Below are 25,156 nucleotides of genomic sequence, written 5' to 3'. Positions count from 1 at the left end.
CTTAGGTACCTCCCAGGTAAATTCTACAGTGGATATACCCTCTAAAGAACCCCCACATTAGACTCTGGAGGGGGGAATAAAAGAACAAGGACTAGAACTACATACAAAAGCCACTAGTTTCTCTAGCAATCACCCAGTATGCTCCCTAGTGTGAAAATGCAAAAAGGCTAGAAAAGAAAAGAAGCGTTGTCTCTTACCCAAGTGGTTGGTTAACAACCTGAAAAAGGGGAGAGGTTCGACAAATGTACCGTCTTATACACAAGCCACACATATTTACTTCGATAGGATAATTCTTGCGCCAAGATCACTTCGTCTTTATACTATGCTACGATAAATTTATCCCGGTAATATGCATCGCTCATACTATAGACAAAGTGGTGTCGTAGCTCACCTACGAAGCTACTATGCGCTACCGTCTGCTGCGATTTCAGTGTTCGGTATCGGTATAGGTCCGCCAGGCGAGCTTTCCGTTCGCGCCGTTAATACTTCCACTCCAGTTTCGGTGACTAAGTAAGTGTGCTCTGAACTAGAGTTAGTTTATTCAATGCAGACGATACGAGTGTCGACTTTATACTCACCAAACTGAGCGGTCCTCTTGCCGTCGATCGTAGTGCTTGTCCAGTTGTCCGGCCAGGTAATGTCCCGATACTTGCCCAGCGCGATCATAGGTTCAATGGTAAAAGTCATACCAGGTTTACATTCTCCCACGGCCTTATTCTTCGCATAATGAGGCACGTTGGGCGGGCAGTGGAACAGGGAATTAACTCCGTGGCCGCAATACGTCCTGATAACGCTGCAGTTTTTCGACTTGGCATGCTTCTCAATAATGTTACCGAACTCTCGTATTAGAGTTCCCGGTTTTATAAGCTTGGCTGCCTCGTCTAGGCATTCTCGAGCCGTTTCGACTACCCGGACTGAGTCGGGATCAGCCTTAGCTTTGTCGCCCACGTAATATGTCTCGTTTAAATCCGCATGGTAGCCCCCGTGGTAGAGCGAAACATCAAGATTGATAATATCGCCGTCTAATAATACCCGTTGATCCGGAATGCCGTGGCAGATGACTTCGTTGACCGATGTACAGATAGATTTAGGAAAGTTGTTGTAGTTAAGGGGAGACGGATAACACTGCGGTAGTCAGTTATTGCCATAGGGATTCCGTACCTCAATAGGGTTATTCTTCTTACCTCTCGTTCTACGGAAGCCTTATGACAGACTTCGTCGAGGTAATCGGTAGTGACACCAGGTTTCACTTCGGCCGCGACAATATCCAAAACTTCTCGCCCCAACCTACACACCTTACGCATAGCCTCTTGTCCCTTGGCATCGAGTAGGTCGATCTTATTCCTGTTGATAAATCGCTCGCTCTTAGGGTAGCCCGTATCAGCATAGTCGGGATGCTGTATCGACTTGGGGACTGGGCGTGGTTTCGATAATGGATAGACAGGACGCAGCGATCCGGTATACGAGAAGGCGGGGAATGGATTATAAAAGCCGGTAGCTGGATCAGGTTTAGAGACGACCTTTGGAGTTCGAATATGGTCAAGTATACCGTTGGTAGTCTTGCCCTGCGCGATCTTGTGCAGTGCCTTGTGATCATTCTGTAAACGGATAACGTTAGTATAGAATGTAAGACCAGAATCATGGCTGAAGCATACGAACCCAATTCTTCTTAAAGCAATCTTGCGAGCAGAAGTTGCTGTCCTTGATTCCTATCTTCAAACATGTAGGGCATTGTAGGGCAGAGGCATCATTTTCACAGTCTACTCCCAAGCACTTTTTCTTAGTGGGTGGTTCGGCGGTCATGATGGAGGGGTTCGTTGGAGATCCGATACGAGAGATAGAGGCTTTCGGATAAGAAAAGAAGGAATGGAGAAATAGTGCGAACTATATGTGCGTATTCTTGAGAGTATTGAAGGTAAGATTCTGTGATATATTAGGTACCTACAAGTTGGTAAAGTATCGTAGAACAGTGTTGGTTTCTTGGTGGGATGTTTTTATTCACTTTGTAAACTTTGTAAAAAGAAAAGCGCAAGGCGCAAAACCCTTTGCTCGAACTTACCTAGGTACCTAACCTTAGGTACACGACCCCACCTTAAATTACAGGTCGGCCTTGCCTACCTCGATTCATGCATTTGTAATAATCTATTAAAAGAGTTCAGCATCAAAGGGAGTCTTATAAATACTTCCCGCTTCTATCCGGAAAATGTGATGGTGAGAAATTTCAACTTCGTCCGTAATTATTAGGGACTTATTTGCTCATGCTGAGATATACTCTTACTCTCTTTCTAGTATGTCGGATCAGAAATATGTAGTAGTTGGTGCCGGTCCTGTCGGGTCGCTCGCTGCGCTGTATGCGGCGAAGAGAGGTCACGACGTTGAAATATACGAGCTTCGAGGCGGTAGGTAGCAATATTCCATGTAAATGTATTAGTCCAGAAGCCATTCATTTCCTAATAAGCTAGGTAGTTATGAGGCTTGCCATTATGGATTTGATACTGATGTGAAGTAGATTTAAGAGATCCTTCAACAACACCACTGAACTTTACGAGGTCTATTAATCTAGCTCTATCCGAAAGGGGTATTAATGCTATGCGACATGCCGACCAGCAAGACCTCATCGATCATGTGTCATCAGCAACTATTCCTATGCGGGGCAGAATGATACATGGTAGGCGTCCGTCTGGTGAAATATTTGAAGAATCTCAGGATTATGATATCCACGGAAGGGTATTAACAGCATTCCGCCGTTAGCAAAACTGAATGACTCAACTGGCTGATATGACAATATAGACAATATTTGCCGCTGACAGAGCCGATCTCAATAGACGACTACTGGATATTCTCGGTGCAATGCCGAATGTGAAATTTTTCTTCAATCATAAACTCACCGGCGCGGATTTCAAGCGACGCAAAGCATGGTTCGAGGTTCGCGGCCAGGACTCGCCGTCGGGTCGACCTGAAGAGATCGAAGTTTCATTCGACTTCATGATGGGTGCTGACGGAGCGCATTCGGCTGTCCGATATCATCTTATGAAGTTCACGCGAATGAATTACCAGCAGGAGTATGTCGATACCCTATGGTGTGAGTTTCAGATCAAGCCTAAGGAGGGAGATGAACTTCACGATCAAAAATCGAAATTCCGAATATCACCAAATCATCTTCATATTTGGCCGGGAAAGCAATTTATGTTCATCGCCATACCTAGCGAAGTATGAGAATCTGTTCCCCGTAAATCAGCAATACTAACGAATAATAGGATGGATCTTTTACTTGTACTCTCTTCTTACCAAGCTCTGAGTTCGCGAAATTGGAGAGTGACTCGTCCAAACTACCCGCGTTCTTCGATCAACATTTCCCAGGAGTAACTTCATTAATAGAACCAGGTGAATTGGCCTCTTCATTCAAGACGAACCCGCATCTCCCTTTGATCAGTATTAAGTGCCAACCTTATCACTACTCTGGCTCTGCTGTTATCTTAGGGGACGCAGCACACGCGATGGTACCATTCTATGGTCAAGGTATGAATGCGGGGCTCGAGGATGTCCGCATCCTCTTTTCTATTCTAGATAAGCACGCCACGGCCGAGAACAATAACCCAGACAGCCCGGGTTCGGTTGACGTAGCCTTTCAAAGAGGATTGGCCTTAGCAGAATATTCAGCCATTCGCGTTGCTGATGCCCACGCTATCAATGACCTAGCTTTGCAGAATTACGTCGAGATGCGTGCCTCAGTCCTAAGCCTGACTTATCGTATTCGTAAGTTCCTAGAGGAGTTCATGTCTGTCCATCTGCCAAGTCTAGGATGGCAGACGAAATATTCTCGCGTGAGCTTCGGAAACGAAAGGTATTCTGAGGTTGTCGCGAAGAGTAACCACCAAGGGAAAGTCCTTATGCGCGGATTTATTGCGATACTATGCAGTCCCATTGTCGCAGGCGTTCTCGGCCTATATTGGACCCGACGTCGTTCTCTTGGCGGCGTCTCTCTTCTTGATACGATCCGTAACCTAAGAAGATAATTTCATAGGTTCCAATTAATAAGATGAAGTTACGTATAAATACGACTCGTCATTAGAGGGTGCAGGAGATCTAAGTGTATAACAGTGTTAATTTAGGAATTAGAAGCGATCACTGCTACCTGTAGATCAGTGATTGCTTAATATAGTAACTCAGCTGATTATGTAATACAGCGAGCTAAGTTATTAAAGCTAGCTCCGTGACAGATGAGGTATTTCTATATTGGTTATACCTATTAGCTACCTAAGTTAGGAAATCCGTCACCTTAAATGCTTATGGTTAGTCGACTTGAGGTATCAGCGACTTTTCTCATCTAATCACATAGGAGGATCGATTTCGGGAATAGCCATATACATGCGTATTTATTCGTAGGACCAAGTCAACACCATACCTTATTGTAGATATTTTCATGCATCTAGGGTTCAAAATAATAGTATATAAGTGCCACGACAAGAGATTACCTAGGTACGTACACCAGTGAGAATTTATTACCACGCATCATACACTAATTGTAAGTATCAGCATAAAAAACTATACATATATTCAAACCAGATTCAATTATAGTTGATTATTTTAATTGTTTAACTAACCTAGATATTTTCTATCTTGTAAGGACTTACTGCATACTACTAATGACTTCAGAGTCTAGATGGCTATCAATTAGCCCTGCGCTACTGCATACAGAATGCAGTCATCGATGTGGGGTATAACATGTGAGCGGACAAAGCGGACTATCAGCAGCGGAGCGGAGTCTCCAGCTTATGGATTTTTGTTATAACGGTCTTCCCACGTGAGCGGACTTTTACTCAGAATCCATACATCTACATGATGTATTGGAAATGAATGGGTGAGTTTTGGAAAGGGAACATAGGTTAAACCAAGCTGCGAAGCATGGTAATACGGCCCATTATGGTAAATGATAGAATAAGGGGACGGAAGGGACAGAGGTCTTTTCAATGAGTCATCTACTTAATTATATGAAGTTCAAGGAGGAGTCCTACCGTCACCTTTATAATCAACAATTGTCCGCAAGTCCGCTCTTATTATACCACAAGAGCGGATTCTCAGGCTTCAGTTCGCTATTCGCCTATGATCTTAAGTGATTGGTCATTATTCCTTATCAAGATGGACCGTAGAGCTCAGTTTGCTTGTGTTACTTGTCGGTACGGTATCGTCCTCTTCCGGTCTTGGGAATAGTCGCTTATACTTAATAGGCGACTGAAACGGAAATGCCCCAAAGAATTACCGTCTTGCTCATTGGTAGGGTTTAGCAAAGGTGATAGAGTTATTTATTACGAAGACTTACTTAGACCATCTCATAGTGCCTTAGACTCGAAAAGCAATGCGAGTATCCGCCACGAGTCCGGAACTTATATGAGAACACGGCTCTCAATTCATCAACTAGCTCTCAAGCCACAAACGAAGTAGAGCATCAAATATTAAGTGCCACACCAACAGAGCCAAGTTTTAACCCTGAACAAGATGCTATTTTAGGGCATAAAGACATTCATACTTTCCCAGCTATGTTTTTTCTAGAGGCTGAGGTTTGCATCAAGCCTTTAGCGTCGGAACCTTGCCAAGTAAGAGGTTTCATAACACCCCATTGCAGTCTTTCACAAGAGGCAGATGAAATCTGCGAGAAGTATTTCTCTACTGTCCACCAGTGGTTGCCAATATTAAGTAAGAAGCGTGTCCGAAGACACATTGCCGAGAATGAATTAGTCTCTGACTGCCCCTCTCAACTCTTGTTTCTTTGCATGAAGTTGGTATCGGAACCGTTGCCGGATGAAGTATCTGCCAGAGCGAATATGCCTTACAAGAGAGTCTTAGACACTTTGTCTAAAGTCGAAAACTCATGTCTTCCCTCTCTTCAGCTTCTACAGTCTATCATTCTGTTATCCGCTTATGAACTTGGTCATGCAATATATCCCGCAGCTTATTTACATGTTGGACATGCTGCTCGACTTTGTGTTATGATGGGATTTCACGATCGGAAGAACGCGAGCCAACTGTTCAAAGATACGGTCACATGGACATCACGAGAGGAAGAACGCAGGACGTGGTGGGCAGTCTTTTGCCTCGACAGGTATTCCTACCTCTGATTCCTATTGTGCTGATAGCTAACTGACCCGTGTCTAGAATCACTAATCAGGGCATTAACGGATTACCTTTCTCAGCTCCCGAACCAAGTCCAGGAGAGTTATTACCGTGTCCAGAGGGCCCGTGGATTGAAGGCGGAGTTGGCTTTAACGAACCCCTTTTTGCGACTTCGTTTTCCAACAATACTAGTTTAGGATCATTCGCCAATATGTGCCAGGCAGCGCATGTCCTTGGTCGTGTATTGCGCCACCGCGACGAACCCCATAGTAGCCGTATATCCCTTGGTTTTCGGGTATCAGAAGCAAAACAGCTTCATCATATTCTCACATCCTTATCATCACATCTAAGTGATATTTCCCAAGAGTTACTTTTGCTCGATAACTCTGTGCTGGTGCCCTTGGCTTTATGTTTCTCTGCGCGCCTCATTCTATATGATATATACGCGTGCAATGAGACGTACTCGACGGATTATGGTAGGTCTTCTGAAGAAGCGGAGTTGCAGAAAGAGTCTATGGCAGGAATCTTTGATGTCACTAGGGGTATTTGGCAACTCGCGTGCCAACTACTTGACTCTATCAATCAGGCCGAAGACGAGCCTATGAACATCAGCCCGCTTTTATGTCACTGCTTATACGCCGGAGCAGGTGAAAGCGAGTGGCTCATCCTTGAACATGAAGATTCAGCTGCGGGCATATGGCTGAAGGATATTGTTATGCTTCTTCGGGTTATTGGGAAACGATGGCAAGTCGCAGGTAAGTAGAGTTCATACCAAAAGAAATACCCTTGAAGTCTAATATGGTTTAGATATTTACTTATCACAAATCTATAAATGGCCTGGATATAATAGCTTGGGTATGTTATGAAGGATCACGCGGTACCGGCTAAGGTGCTGTAGTTATGCTGAAAGTAATGATCTCAAGATAATGTAATTATTTAAGCAGCCTGAGTGAATTCCGAAAAGTAAAATCTTACACCGAATCGTAATCTCAAAGTCGTCCTCGGATCTTAATCTCCAGCGATCTGATGAAAAGATAGGCTAAAAATGCTACAACGACAGCAAATTCAAACCCGAGATCTCCGGTCTTCTTTGCGATAGGTCCGGTGTACCAATCCGCCTGCATAGATGGAATTATAAACGCCCAGGCAATTAGGACAGAAGCTAACGCACTTATACCTGACGGCAATGCACGGCCGTCGTTCCAGATCTTTGGGTCAAAGCTACTGGGATCACCCTTTCGGAACCACAGGTACTCAGTTAAAAAGCACGTTACTGATGCCCCTGCGTAGTAACCGATTATGCTAAGGAATGCCGTTACCGACGTGACGAACGATCTTGAAGCAGGAATTGCCACTGCGATGATAACTGCAGTGGCAACGACAGCTAACACAATACGAGGGACTCGGCGAAGGATCGGCGCTACAGCAGTCAGGTTGAAGGAGATAGTATATACGTCGCGACCGCAAGTTCCGAGGACAGAAAGACCGAGGATAACAAGGACGAATCGGCCAAAGTCTCCCAGCCGAGTAATCAGGATGCTCCCAATCACAGCGCCAATTCCACCGGCTTTATACGCAGCTTCCCAAGAAGAGATAGTGAAGACAGCGCCACCGATCGCCGCGCCAAGGACCATAAGAAGCGAGAACGGCAATGCGATGCCGAATAGACAGTATAGAGCAAGACGGAATCGTGGTGCGGTCGGTGGCATATAACATGCGTAGTCGCCCGCAACATTACTCCAAGTAATCATGTTGCCAGCCGCAAAAGCCACGATGCCCATGTACTCTTGAGCAGTAGTACGCGTTGGTGGCGGCGTTTGCTGCCAAAGCTGGTCACCCGCGGCGCCGACGAGAATAATAATAGCAACCAGCGTCGGGATCCAGGCCCATCGAGTAAAGAAGTGCATCACGCGATATCCCATAAAGCCGATGGCCAACGATATAACCATGATGATGGCGATCGCAGCCTCAACAGGTAACGTACCTGGCCGAACGGCAGCGAGGCATTGCGCACCATTAATGCTGCCGGTTACAGCGAAGCCGCCAACAGTAAGTGTTACAACGACGGATGTTAGGACGTTACAATATTTTCTATTTTCCTTTGCGCTTAGCATTTGACATTCCTAGCTACCTACATGTAAGTAATTCATTGGATTCGATGAGCTTACCCAAAACAATACCGCGATTGGATCATCTGCCGCATCCCAGTAAGCGGTGCAATGGTGATGATGTATGCGGCTGGGATAGCGAATAGAAATTGGAGGAACACGATCATTAACGCCGCGTCGCGCAATGTCATCCCGAAACCGAGTGTTGTCGCTGAACCGATACCGATCCTAGAATTTTACATATTTTAGCTTCGTAGTCCTTCAAAATAATGAATTACGTAAATCTATGTTACGCCAGAAGATCTCGTACGGTAACAAGCTCGTCATCGACGTAGCGAAGATGGTTAATACGTTCACATAGCGAGTGTCAGTTCGCTTCTCAACTGGCACAGGTTCTGCACCGCGCATTTCGACGCCGTGGTTAGACAACCTCGTCCAGAACGTCGACCGAGGCGCTTGGAACTGATCCTCAGTCTCGCCGATTTCACTCATCGCCGCAGACGATGACTCCTTAGGGCCCATCTCTACGTCTTGAGCTAGATCGTTCTTCTCAACCGTATCGTTAGCCATGATGTTGTTTTGTCGGCACAGGCTGGTGCGTATCTTCCGTCCCTTCTATTTACCAACGGCTGCAAGACACCCTTCTATCAGCACTGAGGCTCTATGTGGATATATGAAAAAGAGAACTCCAGCCTTTTGGTAACCGACACATCCATCCCGACACGGATCCCGTTCCGCATTGTTAATGCACGTAAGGTAGTATTATGCAGAGTGATATTCTCATTATAGGCAAGCTATTGGTCCAATACTCCGTTGTATTCGGGGTTAACACCAAATTACGTGGGATGAAGGCCCTGGCTTACAAGGGTAAATTGATAGTATCGATACACGGGTAAGTGATATATCAATTTCGGCCCGAGTTGTCTTTACTGCCTCCCTATTTGTAAGCCGACAAGATTTAACAGGTATGATCATAAGTTCTAGAGGAAAAGACGATCTTTGAGGTTTCTTTTATCCTTTAGGTTTGTCTAAGCGTCCCGTCTCTAGTTTACAATAAAATGAACTTCGTCAAATCGTCCCGGTTGAACTTACAAGATGTAGCAACTTGGCTTGGCTCTACCGAATGGTTGGCTATCTTCCAATTGCAACTTTTAACTGGTTTGCTCGGACTCTGATACGAAGGTTTTGAGGCTAAATACAATAGAGATTGTCCTAGTTCTAGACCAAGATAGAAGTTCAATCGCTGAGCTGCTCGGTACTGAAAGAAATCTGTTTATTAGCCATTACGACGTCGAACTCATAGCTAAGGTATGCGTAATATTGAGATGACTGTAAATCTTAAGGTACGACTACAAAATATGTCTTATCAAGCAATACCCCTGGGAGTATTTAAAGAGATTTACTCTCTCATGAATATTTAGAGCCGTCAATCCCAGTAAATCTTAAACTTACAATGAAGGCTCTTAGTGTTAACCTCATAATATTCCTTAAACCTATATTGGCCTTAGCTGCGACTGTTAAGGGGGAGACTACATATCCTCCTTGTGGAACTCTGTCAACATTTTCTATTCAAAAATGGCCCGTCGATACCAATAAGGATGCTGATTTTGGGTTTCGCCTGTCGACTGGCTTCGATAACTACACATCACTCTGTAGTGGACAATGGCGAGGCGTAGAAACCGAGTGGCAGCAATGCGACGAGAATTCCGACGACTCTAATACCATGTTCAGGGGAACTGCTAGTGGATACCTCGATATGACGCATAGGTACCTCTGCAAGCGACTAGATGAGCCAGAGGGGAGAAACGCCATAGCCCTAGCTATTGCAAATGGCTCTGTAATACTCGATTTTTCCGAGAAGGATAGTCTTACTTTCAACGCCTATATCAAGACGATGCACCGGAGGCCCAACACGGAATGCGCGGATGCATCACATCATCCAAAGTGGATTGTCGATGGCTTCGAGTATGGTATCGGATACCTAAATACCCCTGGAGGTCCAGGACCGGGTGGGATTGCTGGAGTCATCGCCTCAGTCAGTTTCGATTTTCTGAACGAGGCGAATGATTTCTTCATTCATTGCTCTGCCTCATATATATCAGGGTCGCTGTTGATCGATAATGATACCATCATTGACCCCAACAAAGATTGGCCTTGTCCTAGCCCGTACGGAAGTGATCTGATACCTCCTCAAGAATATCCGACGACCTTGTTTAGATTCGACAAGGCGAAGCGCCAGCTCATGCTGCAGCAGAAATGGGAATGCTGTGATCATGAGAAGAGGTGAGTACCATAGCTAAAACCCGAGCTTACTACCTAATTGTGCTGTGCTTGGCTGATGAGGTTCCATATGCGAAGTGCTTCGTTTTCGGCAAGGGGCAGTACAATCTTACTCCCAGAATGCACGACGGTTCCGCAGTCGAATTGTAATGCCACCAAATTCGTCATCGAAGGAGATTTAGACGCAGCCGTATCTATAGAATAGGGTACCGAAAGTAGTTGTTATTTATTTCTTACACCCTATCAAAGAGGGAGTTAACAAGATCTAAATTACCACTACCATCTACATTCATCTAGTTTAGTCTTGTTTTAATATTGTTTGAACGATGTTTTCTTTGCCACAAAGACATTGTAGAGTAACGTCTGGTCTCTGATTTACATAGTAGCTATATATTTCCACTCATGAAAATGCCCAGGTAGTTCCGTTACCTACTGTCGGGACATAACTGTGTTTCTTTGTTAATACTGTGGGACATTTGATCAAAGATAGTGACCTGTAACAACTAATGTGTTGGAAAACAGCTACAGGTGAGGCAGGTCAGCCAGTTTATATAGACACAATGTTACTATGGGATTGTACTGATGTAGTATATAAGGACGCGCCACTATCCGGCTCGTCGCATTCATTTCATCGTAGCACGCATCTGCCACTACCTGGGTACCTACCATATTTCTTAACATCCTAACTTTGATTATTAAGAGTACAGGTTTCAACTGGACTGTTTTTTACCTAAAAGACAAAATGGCGAGCAACAACGGACCTAAACCCCAAGTCCATGCGCGAGAAACTTTGATCCGAACAAAGACTGAGACGCCGCCAAAAGGGTCTGGGTCGAAACGAGTAGGCTTTCTTCGAAACCTATTCAAGAAACTCGGACTGAACAAGAAAAATTCGGAAGGGGAAATAGTCTTGCCTGAACGCACTGCCTTTGAGGTTGAGGTCGAGGATGCTAGCTTTGCCCCTGTTAATGTGTTTGACGACCCTTTTGACGATCCTACTGAATCCTTCGTTAGGTCAGACGGTACACCATTAGTACGCGCAAGATCGGTGCCAACGACGAATTATCATAGTACTCAGGTTATATGGGACGATACGAGTGCAATTTATTCATTCCAGTGGATGCCTCGCAAGGTAACATCCATTGGAGATATTCAAGATCCAGAAATCGAGAGTCGTATGGAACATCTCATTATGCGCTGCGCCATGGATGGTTATGAAGTAACCCCTCAGGAGTCTTATGACGTGCTACTATTAGTAGAAGGGGCTGTTGACGAGGCTGTCGAATACATGAAGGTTTTGAGAGATTTTGATAGCTAGCCCTATTTACCTGATCGCATATCATTATAATAACATTGGCTATAAGGTAAAGTAGACCTTTTCAAGGTATATTAGAGAGGTAGGTAAGTAGAAAAATCCCCCCTTAGAGCGGGTCGTTTTAACACAATGAGTTTGTATCACACGAAGTGCTGTATCAATAAGTAATTTATTAATGACATGTTAATAACTTGTCCTAGTTCCGATTATATGATCGTAACTCGGCCGACTTCCTATGAGCTGGTCGGATTTACCTCGGAGTACTTCGGATTTAAGGTAAAATCACGAATAGAGGCGGATATTTACCTGGGTATGTAACCTTATGGGATTGTATAAGAGCATGACCTGAGATGCGCCTGTTTATCTGTGAATATTCTGCAATATAATGTGAGAATCTTTCCGTTGTGTATCTCTTCTTAGTAGCAAATTCTTAAACTTTCGAATCGTATGAGCTATTAGAATGGGCTCGGCCTTGTCATCGAAGCAGGAGGATGCAGGCTTGGTAGAAGACTATCGACAATGGAAGGCAATGGGGCAGGGTGGTACATCGCGTAATTGGACCGGATACATGTCTCAGGTTGCCGCTGGGAAGACTAAGGCATTTGGTGCCGACGAGACCATGAAGCCTGGCTTCTATGAAAATCCTGAAAAGCGAGCCACCGGATGGAAGAAGGCCACAGAGCAGCAGAAGTCCAATGCTCGGAAATCGTTTTTAAAAGAGACTCTTCCGATACGGCCGGGTCCCCGAGCTAAGGCGAAACCCTATGTGTTCCCTCAGCGTGAGAGGAAGGCCGATCACCCTCAGGATCCAACAGTCAAGCAGGTATATCTACTAAGCGATATTATACGTTATGTAATTTCGTTATGGGAAGATCTTTGCTAACAAACACATGTCAAGGCATATCTAGAGGCTTTCGATAAGTTGTGCGAAACCAACACGGATACAGAATGGAAGACGTCAGTGCTTGAGAAACACGGCCAGGCGCTATTCACGAAGAGCTCGGTCCCGCTTTCTCCTCTGGCCGGTCCGTCTTCTCGGGAGATCTGCCATATCCACAGCACAGATCTGTCCGGTCACGTCACCTTATCATTCATAGATGCGGAGGATGTCATATCGAAAGGTTGGGGGGAACGTCACCGCTTGAGCGGTACAGACTGGATCCACATGGGCTTCACGATGCTCTATGTGCCGAACACGATAGAGGAAACGGAAATTCTTATAAAGATCTTCCAGGCTGGCATTGATTATATGAAGAGTGGTTAACTTACAGTATCTGGGTACGTCTAGGGCTGATGCATTGAAAATCAATATTGCAAAGTCAGTCCGCTATATGGATCTCCTTGAACCTCTTCGTGTTATTCGTAATCGCGATCTCTACCGGGATACGTTCCATGCTGCTCGCGCCATAAAATCCATGCACTCCCTTCGTTCGGGAAAGGACATAGTCCGCATCTTTAACCTCGGCGATTGGGCCGCCGTGGCATAAGACGATTATATCTTCCCTTACCTTCACCACTGCGTCTCTAATATCTTGGGTTAACTTGACACTTTCGTCTAGAGTCTTCCCCGTCTTCCCACCAATACCCTTACTAGTTGTTAGGCCCATGTGCGCGACTATGATATCAGCACCGGCCTTTGCCATGCTAACTGCCTCCTCGACATTAAATGCGTAGGGTGAGGTGACGAGGCCCATCTCAGAAGCAATCCGTATCATCTCGACCTCGAGTTCGTAGCCCATCCCAGTCTCCTCTAGATTGGCCCTGAAGTTCCCATCTACGAGTCCGACGGTTGGAAAGTTCTGAATGCCGCTGAACCCTAACTCCTTTAGTTGCTTTAGGAACTGCCGCATGTCTCGGAACGGATCGGTTCCGCAGACACCAGCGAAGACGGGCGTATGTCGGACGACAGGAAGAATTTCCCGTGCCATGTCGACAACGATTGCGTTCGCATCGCCATAGGGTAGTAGGCCTGCAAGAGAGCCTAATCCGGCCATCCGATAGCGGCCTGAGTTGTAAATAATGATAAGGTCGGCACCGCCAGCCTCAACAAATTTGGCGGAAAGACCAATTCCAGCTCCAGCACCGACAATTGGGTGATGAGAAGAGATAACTTCCCGTAGGCGTTGGAGAATATCTTGGCGCGAATAGAATACCATTGTTAAGGTACAAAAGGGAGTAACAGCTACAGATTTGGGTGTGACTTGTGTAACTTGTGTAACTTGTATGATATGATCCGTACTGTGGTGGCTAATGAGGTATATTTTTTGACGCGATTCGGAGGGGCTATGGAGTATATCTACCTGGTATATATGTGGCGCACATGTAGAGCGAGCCATCTCCCCTAGTTGCGCGACTATCATCTGGTATTTATACGTAATGCTTAGCTCAGATCTACCAGATTTAATTTAATATGATAAATTGATTCGACATCTTAGCGAATCGTATGTGGTATGTAAGATAGATGATACCTACACCTACCTATATATGTGAGATGGATAAATTTATTGGTAGAAACTGGGTAGGTACCTAAGGTATCTATATTAGAATTGGAAGAAATGGAATAAATAAAGATGGTATTTTCTTATATCATTTTTCACATTTTACTTCTTCAAAACCCAAAAGATCCGTCATGCCTCCATTTAAACCTCAGATCGCCGTGGTTGGCACACTTGATACCAAACTCGAGGAATTCCTTTATCTCAGATCCCAAATTCTTGAGAATGATCCTTCGCTGACTGTCATCCTAATTGATGCGGGCCGATCCGTTGTAGAACACGACGCTATAACTATCAAACAACATGAAGTATTAAAGGCTAGTGGGTTCCAAGGAGGGGACAGCGCTTTCATGTCACTTCCTCGGGGTGATCTCATCAAGATTATGATTAAAGGGGCTATTGAAACAGTTAAACAGCTCCAAGATCGCGAAGGAGTCCAAGCTATAATTGGCCTTGGCGGTAGTGGAGGGACTAGTATTGTTTCTGCTGTCATGCGAGAGCTTCCCCTAACATTCCCAAAATTGATCGTCTCCACTGTCGCCTCTAGTGATGTAAGCTTCTATATCGCAGAGACTGATATTACGATGATGTACAGTGTGGTTGATATTGCAGGTCTGAATGAGCTATTGAAGGCGGTAGTGGATAACGCTGCGGGGGCAATCGTGGGTATGGCTAAGGCATATGCTAAAAGAACCAGTAACAACCATAACAACACTAAGACTACTAAGAAGGGGATCGGAATTACGATGTTTGGTGTCACTACAAAAGGGGTGAGTGCTGTACGCAAGCGGTTGGAATCATATGGATTCGAAGTCTATATATTTCATGCTACAGGGTCTGGCGGACGGTCGATGGAAAGATTAGTTAAAGAAGGTCGACTCCACGGCATCCTAGATATGACTACCACCGAGCTGGCCGATGAATTGGCAGGTGGCGTATTCAGCGCAGGTAATAGCAGATTGACAGCCGCTGCCAAAGCAGGCTTACCTCAAATAGTCAGCGTCGGTGCTCTGGATATGGTAAACTTCGGACCTAGGGACACCGTGCCAAAGAAATTCCGGGAGAGAAAACTCATCGAGCACACACCTTTGGTAACTATAATGCGAACAACAGAGCAAGAATGTGAAGAACTGGGGAAGAGAGTAGCGCAGAGGCTTAAGGAGAACTGCATTAGGCCCGAATTTACAGAGGTATGGCTTCCTTTGAGGGGTGTTAGCGCTCTTGATGTAGAAGGACAGGCCTTTTACGACAAGGTGTCTGACGAGGCGTTATTTACGGCTATTAAGAATGGTCTTGAAGGAAGTGGAATATTGGTCAATGAGCTTGATACCGATATCAACGACCCAGGTTGGTCAGAGAGTATAGCTGAAAGGCTCAGCAAGCTTATTGAGCTGAAGGGATAGCGTCAGAAACGACGAGCGATGGATTATGGTTATCCACGGCAATCCAAGTAGAAACCCTATACGATCATACCAAAATGATTCAACCTGATATGATCCTCCCTAAAACTTATCCATCAAGTCCTTGAGTTACTGGGCATCCTTAACCGCCTCAGCAAGAAGTCTTTGGGCCTTCTCAGATCTGGGTCTAAAAACTACCTCGAGCTTGCCAGGATGGCTCGATAGTCCAGTGCTAAATTGGATAGTTTGTTCAATAGGCTTACCATCTGGCCCGACGGGTTTCGATATGTCAGTTGTGGCTATGAGAGTCGCCATAATTATCCACACGGATGCTTGTGCTAAATGGCGCCCGACGCATACCCTATGTTGCTTATTAGAGATCCACCCGCAGTAATACGACCAGGTAGACCAGGTATATTTAACTTACCTACGACCAAAGCCAAATGGGCCAACTAGTAGAGGCTCGCCATCCCCGCCTTCCTCCTTTGGGATATATCTATCTGGGTTAAACTTCTCGGGGTCCTTATACACGTTAGAGTCTCTAGACATAGCGAATGTGTTGTAATAAACTACAGTCCTAGGAAGCTAATTAACGAACACTCTATACTAATTTCTGAGCTAAGCACATACCCTTTAGGGATAAACATTCCGTTGTAAACGTCGTCCTCTAGGGATCTGTGAGGTATTCCAATGGGTGATAGGGGCCTCCATCTTGAGACCTCCTCGACCAAATAGTCAATGTAACGTAAATTCGGCCTGTCTTGGAACGTAGGTAATCTTTCTGTTCCAACTACCCTATCAATTTCGGCTTTCGCTTTTTGAAAAACTTCAGGATTCAGCATCATGTTAAGGATAGCAATAGTCGTCGTAGCGAAAGTCTAAAAAAATATCGTGAGCTACTGCAATCTTACCTTGATAGGTATCCGAATAAAGAACGAAAACTAACCGTGTTAGAACCCGCGATAAAAACGGCGCCAGATGCACCCTGGATGTCTCGAAGTGTAAGCTCATTAGTAACACCTTCCTCCTTATTTTCTTTATGCTTAGTGAGGAGTGAATATGCGAATGATGGGTTAGCCGTCCCCTCGTCCTTACCTGTGTTAGCGGTGACATGTGAGGCAATACGGCACGAAGACCTACAAACTCCTTTTTTATGGCTGAAAATGGAATATCATGCAAGTTTTTAATAGCCCATCCCCACTTTCGTGCGTGTTGTAAGCTTCTTGAGAAATTAAGAAATTGTGGGATGTATCGAACTTTAAAATTTGTTAGTTGCACTTTCGTGGTGTCTTCTCACCGGGGGGGGGGGGTAGGAGGGGCATACATGATGGTAGATAGTCAACTAAGGCAGTCCCCGGGTTTCCTCCTCCTCCGGTCGCCATATTAGCATCTATCGCAATTTTGATATAAGGGTCGTCATCTGATCTAACAATAACACCAAATCCAATACGAAGAACTATCGCAGAAGCAAAGCTTCATTCTATATTAGCTGTAGAACACGACACTTCAATATCACCATACATACCGCCGAAGTGAAAAGTCCCAAGTTTCTGGACGTTTAAGAATTCTTGAAACTGCTTGCCTCGCTTCATCTTCCTGAATTGGCCTGTAATTCGTGATTGACGTCTTGGTGAATCCTGTTTGTAAGACTGAACGATGCAAGCGAAATCTCGGTCCGTACGGAAGAAAAGTTAAGGTCAAACCCCATCCCATAACATCGAACAGGACAAATCTAGGTCTGTCTTGATAATTAGCCCCGCGCTTATCCAGAAGCTCATTCGCAGCCTTCTGGGTGTTAAGGACAACCATATGGTTTCCCAACACATTGAAATAGATGATATCAGAGCCTGGAGTTCATTTAGTAATTACAGCTTGATGGTTGAATAACTTACTAACCATACTGCTTGGCATATTCCATATGTTTAAAGTGGGCATTTTCCGTTGGTAGCCTCCTGAAATGCCCGAGGATGGGCTCCGCCGGAGGAGACGGAGGGAGTGGATATGGAAACCTTCGATATAAAATTCTAAAAGAACTATAAACAAATAATCCAGTGACGATAAGCACTACGCCTAGGCGTATAGGTGACTCGATGAATGATTTAGAACTGTCCATATTGGGCAGTGCTACCAAGACCTCTTGAAAATAGAATGGCCCCTCCTTTACATGTCTTTGTTCTTAGTTAGAGATCATCTCGCTATTTCTATATCAGGTAATCCGAGTAATGTCGCCTGTAGATTAAATTTTGGCTCGAAACTAGTTGCTGCCATACACTAACTTAGATGAATTTTGAAGACTGTAGATATCGATACTCTTGGTTTGTAACAAGAGACGAAGATGAGGTCAACCGATTGCCCGGAAATGTCATCAATGTACCCCTGAATCCCAGCCCTATACCCCGCCACGACCGAAGACCCCTGCTAATAATATAGCTTTAAACAAGTAATTTGAAAAATACGTGTTGGGCTATATCATATTAATGCAGCCACATGGAAATATCTACAGGAGTTCGCACCATTCCGAAATAGAATTCCCGATATCCAACAACAGCAATAAGAGTGGACGAATGGACATTAAGCATCACGGGAATAAAGAAGTATATCTCACCGTGACTTACGAATGTGCGAGACTAGGCTTCATAGGACTTTTCCGATCATGTGGAAACAACCACTAGAAGCCTACCTCTATCATGGGGTGGAACTAAACAGAATAGAACAACGAAGTTGTTCCGCAAGGAACTCTAAACAGGTACCTAAGGTAGATACCTAAGAGGTTCCATGTTGTCAGATATAAATATCTGTCCGACATATATAATATGTAATAGAATAAAATCTGTTACCAAATAACCTTTTAGTGGTGTAGCGGTATGTCGACAAATGTTTATACATACTCTAAACCTGTTCTTCGTTCCAGATGAAACACCTACCATAGCGGGGCTATATGGGTTCGTGGAACGCTTCCAACTTGACATAATTATGCCATATATAATAAGCATTGGATTCAAACCCAATCGTTCCAACATCGTGGAATAATTCCAATATAGTGGAATGATTCCAAATTGTGGAACGTTTTGTAAATTGTAATAATTCCACAAATTCACGTGACTTTCACGTGAAAAGTGGGGTAAAAGTCAAAAAAGTCAAAAAGGTCAAAAAAGGAAAGAAAGACTGGTCCTCGAGCACCAGCTCTTGCGTTCGTGTCATAAACCCCACAATAAGGTTTAAAGTTATAACGTTTGAGCTAATGGAGTGAGGACCTGTCTGATTGAATTATGTTTTTAGGCCTTATAACCTTTACATCCAAAAGGTAAAAAAGCCATGTGGAACCATTATAAAATGTGGAACGGTATCGACATTTGCGGAACGATTCCATACAAAAAGGAAAAATTATAAATATTTGTGGAATGAAATGGAATAAGCTAGATGCAACATGTAACAGATAGTTGTATCCGGAGGGATGAAAGGCCTGGCTGGTATACATACATAAGGATAGATAGAACCTAGGTACTCAGTGAGTATCCGGAGGTACTGTTATTTCAAAAACATCATGTTCCTGTCTGGAAACGTCCTTGCGCAATACGTTTTTTCTGACGCACCTGTGCAAAATTCGTGCAGCTGCTATTATACGGATGGGTGGTACCTTCGGGGTCTGATTCAGATCCATGGCAGTCTAAGCATTCCCAATATAAAATCCCAGGTCCCCAGTGAATTATCCTAGTACTTAGAAGCTGCTCCTGAGGTGCCCACGCCTGAGAGCTGACCGGACCCGGCTTATAGAGCTCCTTTTCTCCATGGACCGGAATAACGAAATAGCCATATGTATGTGCTTCTCGCTTTGGTTTATGCTGTTTGGGTATGCGCAAAGAGATTTGAACGGGACTAGGGGGGCAGTTCCAACGACGTGGACGGAACAATCCCCCCATGGAATCTTTAGAGTCATAAGCTGACAAGGTCACGGTTGCATTGGCGAATATATTTCGCATTTGCGCTGCTTCTTTTTCCTTGTCGTTTTTGTCATCTTGGATAATGCATAGAGTATCAATCCAAAGGAAACGGAACCCCAATTGCCTTGTAGCTACAACCGCGTCACGTAGTGTCGGTGGAAATAAGCTCAGAGGGATTGCGTTCATGCGGTCTGGAAGCGACTCCTTTGTTGTTTTGAGATTGTTACAACTATCCCGACAATAGGAAAGACAGACATATGGGGCATGCGTCCCGTTGCTCTGATAGAGGAAGGGCTTAGATTTTTCGTTTCCGACATCAATGACTCGAGTAGGTAATATAGGACTTTCGTCCTTTGACTCATTACACTTCGAATGATGCAACCTGCAGTTTTGGAGCCAAGAACGAGCTGCTTCAAAGGCTCGAGGTGAACCTGTTCCGAGTTTGGTATCATCCGGATATTTCTGGTGGTCTATCATAAAAGTATCTATGTGCAGAAATTAGAGATTAGTGCTATTAAACGTTAAAGCCATAATATTGACTATTAATCTCATAGGAAGACACGAAGGAAACATACCAGACATGCAGTCGATTACCAAAGTCTCGGACTGGTTCTCGTGGAGTATGATAATCGTGAGACACGATAACAATTCACCTGGTAGTAGTATGATTTTAGGTGTTATTCCGAACTTTGTCGACTTCACCGAACTGCGGCCCGCCCATCTACCGACTTTGTTCACCAATGCATCCTCAAACAACATACATAGACAGCACCCATTCACTGCAGACTGTCTAAGGGAGTCCCGGTCCGGGTAAAGTTCAAATGCATGTAAATCTCCCAGTGATAACTGCTTCAGAAACGCAGCACATTGAACGCAGGTTGGAGCTCCTGGGACATTCTCTGGATTTGGCTTCTCTGCTATTCGACATAGAATATCGAGAAATGTATCGAGAAGCACCCGACATGTTGATGCGGAGCCTGTAGAGAACTCTTCCCAGAAGGAGAGAAATTCAGGATGGCTTATAACATGGAGATACACTTCCCGATAGTCAGGTGAAGGAAATATATTACTGTCTGCTAGTAACCCCTGTGCCATTTCTCGTAGGTTGGTTGGTTGAACCTCTCGGTTGGGTATTTCCGAAAGTCGAGCACCAGATTTAGAAAGAAAATCTATGATCGGCTCATTTCTCTCCAGTAGAGCAAGGTCGAGGATTGTCCACCCACCTGGGGCCAACTGCATAAGACTCGCCCCTGCTTCCACTAGTATTTTCACCATTTGAGGATCCCAGGCCCTAATAGCCTCGTGTAAGGGGATGATTCCAGCAGCACCTGAGCGATGTGTATGCTGATCGTGAAAGGACCGTTCCTCGGTTTCAGCATTGACATTTGCACCATTTTCAATAAGAAATTTGACTTTTTCATAATTGGAAGAAGAATACCTGAGTCGAAGCTTTGTAGGTGGGCTAAGAGCTTCGTGTAATGGTGTTCTCCCGAGTGCGTTGTATAGGTCGATTCGAGCACCGCTCTCTAGCAAGAGAGTCGCCGCATCGTAATGTCGATGACACAAAGATTTATGGAGCAGCGTGTTATGATTTGCCCAAGAATAATAAGGATTAAAAGAAGTAAATACACAACCCCCAGTAAGACGTGGGCGATCAATCTCGAGCTCTTTCCATTGGACGTTCGGATCTAGATCTTGCTTCAGTGCCTCTTTCACATCGTCTATGCTACATTGTGAGCGCGAAATCTCCTGTTGAAGCTTCTCCGATACTCCCGCAAAAAGCGACATCGATGACCTTAATTCAGGACACTCCTGTAAATAATAAACAAGTCTGTATTGTGAAGAGGAATATAATAAGAAGCTAGACAAAGCTGGGGAAATGTGACTCCAGGCATCTTTTAAGGAACAACTGCGCCGCTTTGGGGGCTACACATATGGTACCATATGCTACCTAGGTAGTTACCTAGTGTAAGATTCTGTTGCTGTAAGAATCTAGGGGTTATCGCTAAAAGCTAATGACAACTGTTTTCCGAGTAAAATAAGACAGTTGCTCTAGAAACGAATATTTCTATAGTATTGAAAACCCCTGAAAATTGTTGTTAAAATAAGCTCTCCCCGTTCTTTACGGGCTTACTATTGTGTATACTTGGCTACGACTCGGCGTGCTTTAGGATTCTTGGCATGGAAGCTTGGTCATATAAGAGATCGTGTACAGCGTCGCTTGGCGGTTTACGTTTCCACAAATCCTACTTGTGTGACACCATTGGCAATCCTACAAGATAGGACTTCAGGAGGCATAATGTCTTCGACAAAGGTTAAGTAATCTTTATATTTACTTATTATTATTTGCTCACTGGAAACAACCTAACTATTATTAATCTCAATAACCGGCCCAGAATACACTTTTCGCGCCCAGACGGCGTAGTATATCACAGAGAAGATCAGCGTCGCTCCAACCATCAGAGCGCTCATATTCATACTTTCGGCAGTGGGGTTGATATGAGTCGGCCAGAAGCTGAAGAATAACATGACGGCGAGGAACGCACATCCAAATACATTAACGATAGTTCCGAATGGTTCCGGGATCTTCATAGGGCCCCACGATAGGTTTTCGTGATTGGTATTAGTCAATGCTGTGTTCTCCCGGTTATACGGACGGATACCGCCAGTCAATCGGCGCCAGAGGAGAAGACCGTTTCCGATGAGATATGCGCCATCTAAGCCGTTTACAGTCAAAGAAACGATGTCATTGAACGCTACCGAGGAGCCTAGAGTGATAAGGGCTAGAAGGTAAGAAATAATCGTCGTGAGAACGATTGCAATGACCGGAATAGACGTTTTAGGTTCAACCTTAGATTCGATATTAGTCTGATAATCGACCTGATACTAGCGAAGATACTCACCTTGCTAATATAAAACCAACCGGGCAAACCCCTATCTCGCGCAAAGGACCAAGTCATTCGGGAGGCAGTAGCCATTAGGGATACCATAGCGAAAAGATTCAAGACCACAAGGATCGAGGCCATGGTCTGAGCACCCTGTCGCGACCCTACGCCCTCTTGGAATATCGCCATGAAGGGGTATTTAGTAGGTGTTTTTAGAGCAGAATCTATGTCGCCGATACAGAACAATAAAGCAAGCAGACTGCCAAACCCTAGGGTACCATTCAAAAGGACGGTAAAAATCATTGCTCGTGGGACAATAACGGATGCATTCTGAATCTCTTCAGACATCTATAGAAAATCATTAGTGTCTGAAATAGGGAGGAGTTATTCAAGTGGGCTTACGTGCACAGCACCATCCGCGCCTATTTTCCTGTTAGCCAAGTAATGTCCTTGTGGCGCATGAAGAGTAAGTAGTAAGAACATACCGAGGAAGTTGAACACAGCAGCTATCATGCCAAGCATAAACGAAAGACCTTGCGTCGGCCACCCCCCTCCGTTCGAAAAGGACGTAAAGACTTCTTCGGCACTCTTATGAGGGCTCAAGTAGACCAGCGGTACGAGAATAGCAAAGAACCCGAGGATATGAAGGATCAAGACTAGGCCTTCTACCTTTGGCAAGGCGCTGCTCACAACCGTGTTGATGAACACCGCAAACGCGACAGAGGCATACAGTAGGAGGAGTTTCTGCCAAGGTAATGGTACGTAGTCTGGATTTCCCATTACAGCGACACCCTGGATGAGACCGGCAGCAAGATAACCCAGACTCGCAACAGCAGCTTGCCAGCCGATAACCGTCAACCAGCCTTATACATCTTAGCCCAAGCTTCGCAGTGAATAAGTGCATACATATTCAGACATACCGATGAAGTAACTCGTAAACTTGCGCCAATTGTTCGGCGCCAACATGTATACCCAGTGATATTGACCTCCTGACGTCGGCGCCCTGTGCGGAGTGTTAGTTATTTCGAGCCTTGATTGTGAAAGGTGATGCGCTTACATCGATGCTAATTCACCCATAGTTGCGAAGACGCAAAGCGTGCCAATCCAGACGATTATGAACCCGTATATTGACCCTGCGGAACCGCCATTCTCGTACGCTTGAAGGAAAAGCCTATGGACATGGTTAAGCCTTAGTAAACAATAATGCGCATGGTGGAGGGAGAGACATACACCAGTTCTCCTTCCCAAGTGTTCATAACCGTACAGCTGAATCCGAGGATGGACATAAGAGCAAAGTTGCGCTATAAGACGAAATATTAATAATTACTTATTAGTGTTAATGGAAGTAAATACCACGCATTACCTTAAGCACCGGGACTTTCCCAAGTCGAGTAAGAGTCTGGTTGTCGCGATCAATAATCGACTTCTTCCCTCCTCCCGTCGTCTCCATCGGCTCAATATTGAGCTCGGCAGACGTCGCCTCATTGTCTTCGCGCTTAGTCGACTTGAGCTCGTAGTCGTCCGCCATCTTAGCTTAGTTGTATTTCCTTCGCGTCCTACCCGGAGGGCGACAAAGTTCTAATTCTTTGCGACGGCGTTTAATGGGAATAGAGGCATGGGATGGAAAGTGGGTAAGAGGTAGTAGTAATATTATGGGGATATAGGTAATTAAGAAGATGCTCAGGCTTGAGGAGAAGCGTACATAACTCTTAGTGGAAGGTTTCAGCCCCGGGCTGAAACTGAGGGATTGAAATTATTGAAGCTTCCGAGCAGGGCCGTTATTTTCGCATGTCCTGTTCTAGAATGCTTGCGACGTCGGGGGTTGGGCATATGAGGTACATATCGCGCTACGGCCCGTAGGTAACGGTTGATACGTACAGAAGAAGCATTTTTCTTCGAAAAACACATACATACCTATGAACAAGGGGGGTTTGTGAGATAACGGATACGACGTTCGTTCTGCGCGACCTACTGGATTGGTCGAGTATCAATACCTTCGGTCGTTAGCCGGAAATACTCTCTACCATGACCCCGGACGAGCTTCTGATGTGGATGACCGTGCATCGCATTGGAAGGATTTTGCCCGGGTATGATACTCCATTCGACAAACCATAGCCAGCAGATGTCACGTAATAGAGATCCTACCCATTAAAGTCCCTATCATATACCCAGTTCAAGTAAGCAGAATGATCTACTCTAATATACAATTTAGAGACGTATTTCTCTCTTACTATATTTTATATTATAAATAGCTAAGATCTACCCTGTAGTTTAGGTCGTTAATTATTTCCAATCCCGAATATCTCAGTAACTGACCATAGATACAGAGCAAAATGGCCGCGATTTACGCGAGAATCTAGTGGCGAAATGACAATGGGAATATCTAGGTAGTATAGGTAATTCGGCCGTGAACCTCGCCGCATACATACAGGCATTAGTATGACAGGTATATGACAGGTAATAAGCCACTGCGGGATGATTGCGGGATGTCCCGCCGCCACTATGCGTTAGCGATATTGTAAGTACCGTCGCAGTTGAAGCTATCAACAATAAAAAAAATGAGAAATTTGGTATTATCATCATAAGAGAGGCATTATTCGGAATATCTACAGATTCGTACC

At 44.8% G+C, this 25,156-nt stretch overlaps 8 protein-coding genes across 9 annotated transcripts; 4 read left to right on the top strand and 4 right to left on the bottom strand.

Annotated features, from left to right (window-relative positions):
• Positions 1-402: 402 nt before the first annotated feature.
• GL218_06159 (Methionine aminopeptidase 1) lies at positions 403-1,803 on the bottom strand (the record flags this gene model as incomplete). Its single annotated transcript, XM_033582859.1, has 4 exons — positions 403-521; positions 579-1,125; positions 1,185-1,598; positions 1,660-1,803. The coding sequence occupies 4 exons, from the start codon at positions 1,801-1,803 to the stop codon at positions 403-405; spliced, it is 1,224 nt and encodes a 407-aa protein (XP_033434188.1).
• A 487-nt stretch (positions 1,804-2,290) lies between these two features.
• GL218_06158 (Kynurenine 3-monooxygenase) lies at positions 2,291-4,016 on the top strand (the record flags this gene model as incomplete). Its single annotated transcript, XM_033582858.1, has 4 exons — positions 2,291-2,399; positions 2,510-2,727; positions 2,791-3,210; positions 3,258-4,016. The coding sequence occupies 4 exons, from the start codon at positions 2,291-2,293 to the stop codon at positions 4,014-4,016; spliced, it is 1,506 nt and encodes a 501-aa protein (XP_033434187.1).
• Positions 4,017-5,139: 1,123 nt separating this feature from the next.
• Positions 5,140-6,874, top strand: GL218_06157 (uncharacterized protein; the record flags this gene model as incomplete). Its single annotated transcript, XM_033582857.1, has 4 exons — positions 5,140-5,177; positions 5,229-5,274; positions 5,337-6,100; positions 6,154-6,874. The coding sequence occupies 4 exons, from the start codon at positions 5,140-5,142 to the stop codon at positions 6,872-6,874; spliced, it is 1,569 nt and encodes a 522-aa protein (XP_033434186.1).
• A 226-nt stretch (positions 6,875-7,100) lies between these two features.
• GL218_06156 lies at positions 7,101-8,789 on the bottom strand (the record flags this gene model as incomplete). 2 transcript variants are annotated; one of them, XM_033582855.1, is made up of 3 exons in its annotated part: positions 7,101-8,133; positions 8,280-8,447; positions 8,530-8,789. In XM_033582855.1, the coding sequence occupies 3 exons, from the start codon at positions 8,787-8,789 to the stop codon at positions 7,101-7,103; spliced, it is 1,461 nt and encodes a 486-aa protein (XP_033434185.1). The 2 variants fall into 2 exon arrangements, with proteins under 2 accessions (XP_033434185.1, XP_033434184.1); XM_033582856.1 differs by lacking the exons at positions 8,280-8,447; positions 8,530-8,789 and having other exon boundaries at positions 7,101-8,060.
• A 3,485-nt stretch (positions 8,790-12,274) lies between these two features.
• Positions 12,275-13,078, top strand: GL218_06155 (uncharacterized protein; the record flags this gene model as incomplete). Its single annotated transcript, XM_033582854.1, has 2 exons — positions 12,275-12,637; positions 12,713-13,078. The coding sequence occupies 2 exons, from the start codon at positions 12,275-12,277 to the stop codon at positions 13,076-13,078; spliced, it is 729 nt and encodes a 242-aa protein (XP_033434183.1).
• A 55-nt stretch (positions 13,079-13,133) lies between these two features.
• On the bottom strand, positions 13,134-13,970 carry GL218_06154 (uncharacterized protein; the record flags this gene model as incomplete). The annotated part of the gene is made up of 1 exon (XM_033582853.1): positions 13,134-13,970. The coding sequence occupies one exon, from the start codon at positions 13,968-13,970 to the stop codon at positions 13,134-13,136; it is 837 nt and encodes a 278-aa protein (XP_033434182.1).
• Positions 13,971-14,443: 473 nt separating this feature from the next.
• On the top strand, positions 14,444-15,712 carry GL218_06153 (uncharacterized protein; the record flags this gene model as incomplete). The annotated part of the gene is made up of 1 exon (XM_033582852.1): positions 14,444-15,712. One exon carries the CDS (start codon positions 14,444-14,446, stop codon positions 15,710-15,712), a length of 1,269 nt encoding a protein of 422 aa, XP_033434181.1.
• Positions 15,713-15,838: 126 nt separating this feature from the next.
• GL218_06152 (O-methylsterigmatocystin oxidoreductase) lies at positions 15,839-24,063 on the bottom strand (the record flags this gene model as incomplete). Its single annotated transcript, XM_033582851.1, has 15 exons — positions 15,839-16,070; positions 16,137-16,286; positions 16,340-16,587; positions 16,656-16,751; positions 16,805-16,965; positions 17,034-17,182; positions 17,235-17,556; positions 20,226-20,567; positions 22,020-22,500; positions 22,554-22,883; positions 22,938-23,398; positions 23,456-23,538; positions 23,593-23,706; positions 23,766-23,836; positions 23,899-24,063. 15 exons carry the CDS (start codon positions 24,061-24,063, stop codon positions 15,839-15,841), a joined length of 3,405 nt encoding a protein of 1,134 aa, XP_033434180.1.
• Positions 24,064-25,156: the final 1,093 nt, after the last annotated feature.

This window comes from Daldinia childiae (assembly GCF_008694065.1).
Source record: "Daldinia childiae strain JS-1345 chromosome Unknown Scaffold6, whole genome shotgun sequence".
Taxonomy (NCBI): domain Eukaryota; kingdom Fungi; phylum Ascomycota; class Sordariomycetes; order Xylariales; family Hypoxylaceae; genus Daldinia; species Daldinia childiae.
The sequence above is the reverse complement of the archived record's forward strand: the minus strand, read 5'-3'. Positions and strand labels throughout refer to the sequence as shown.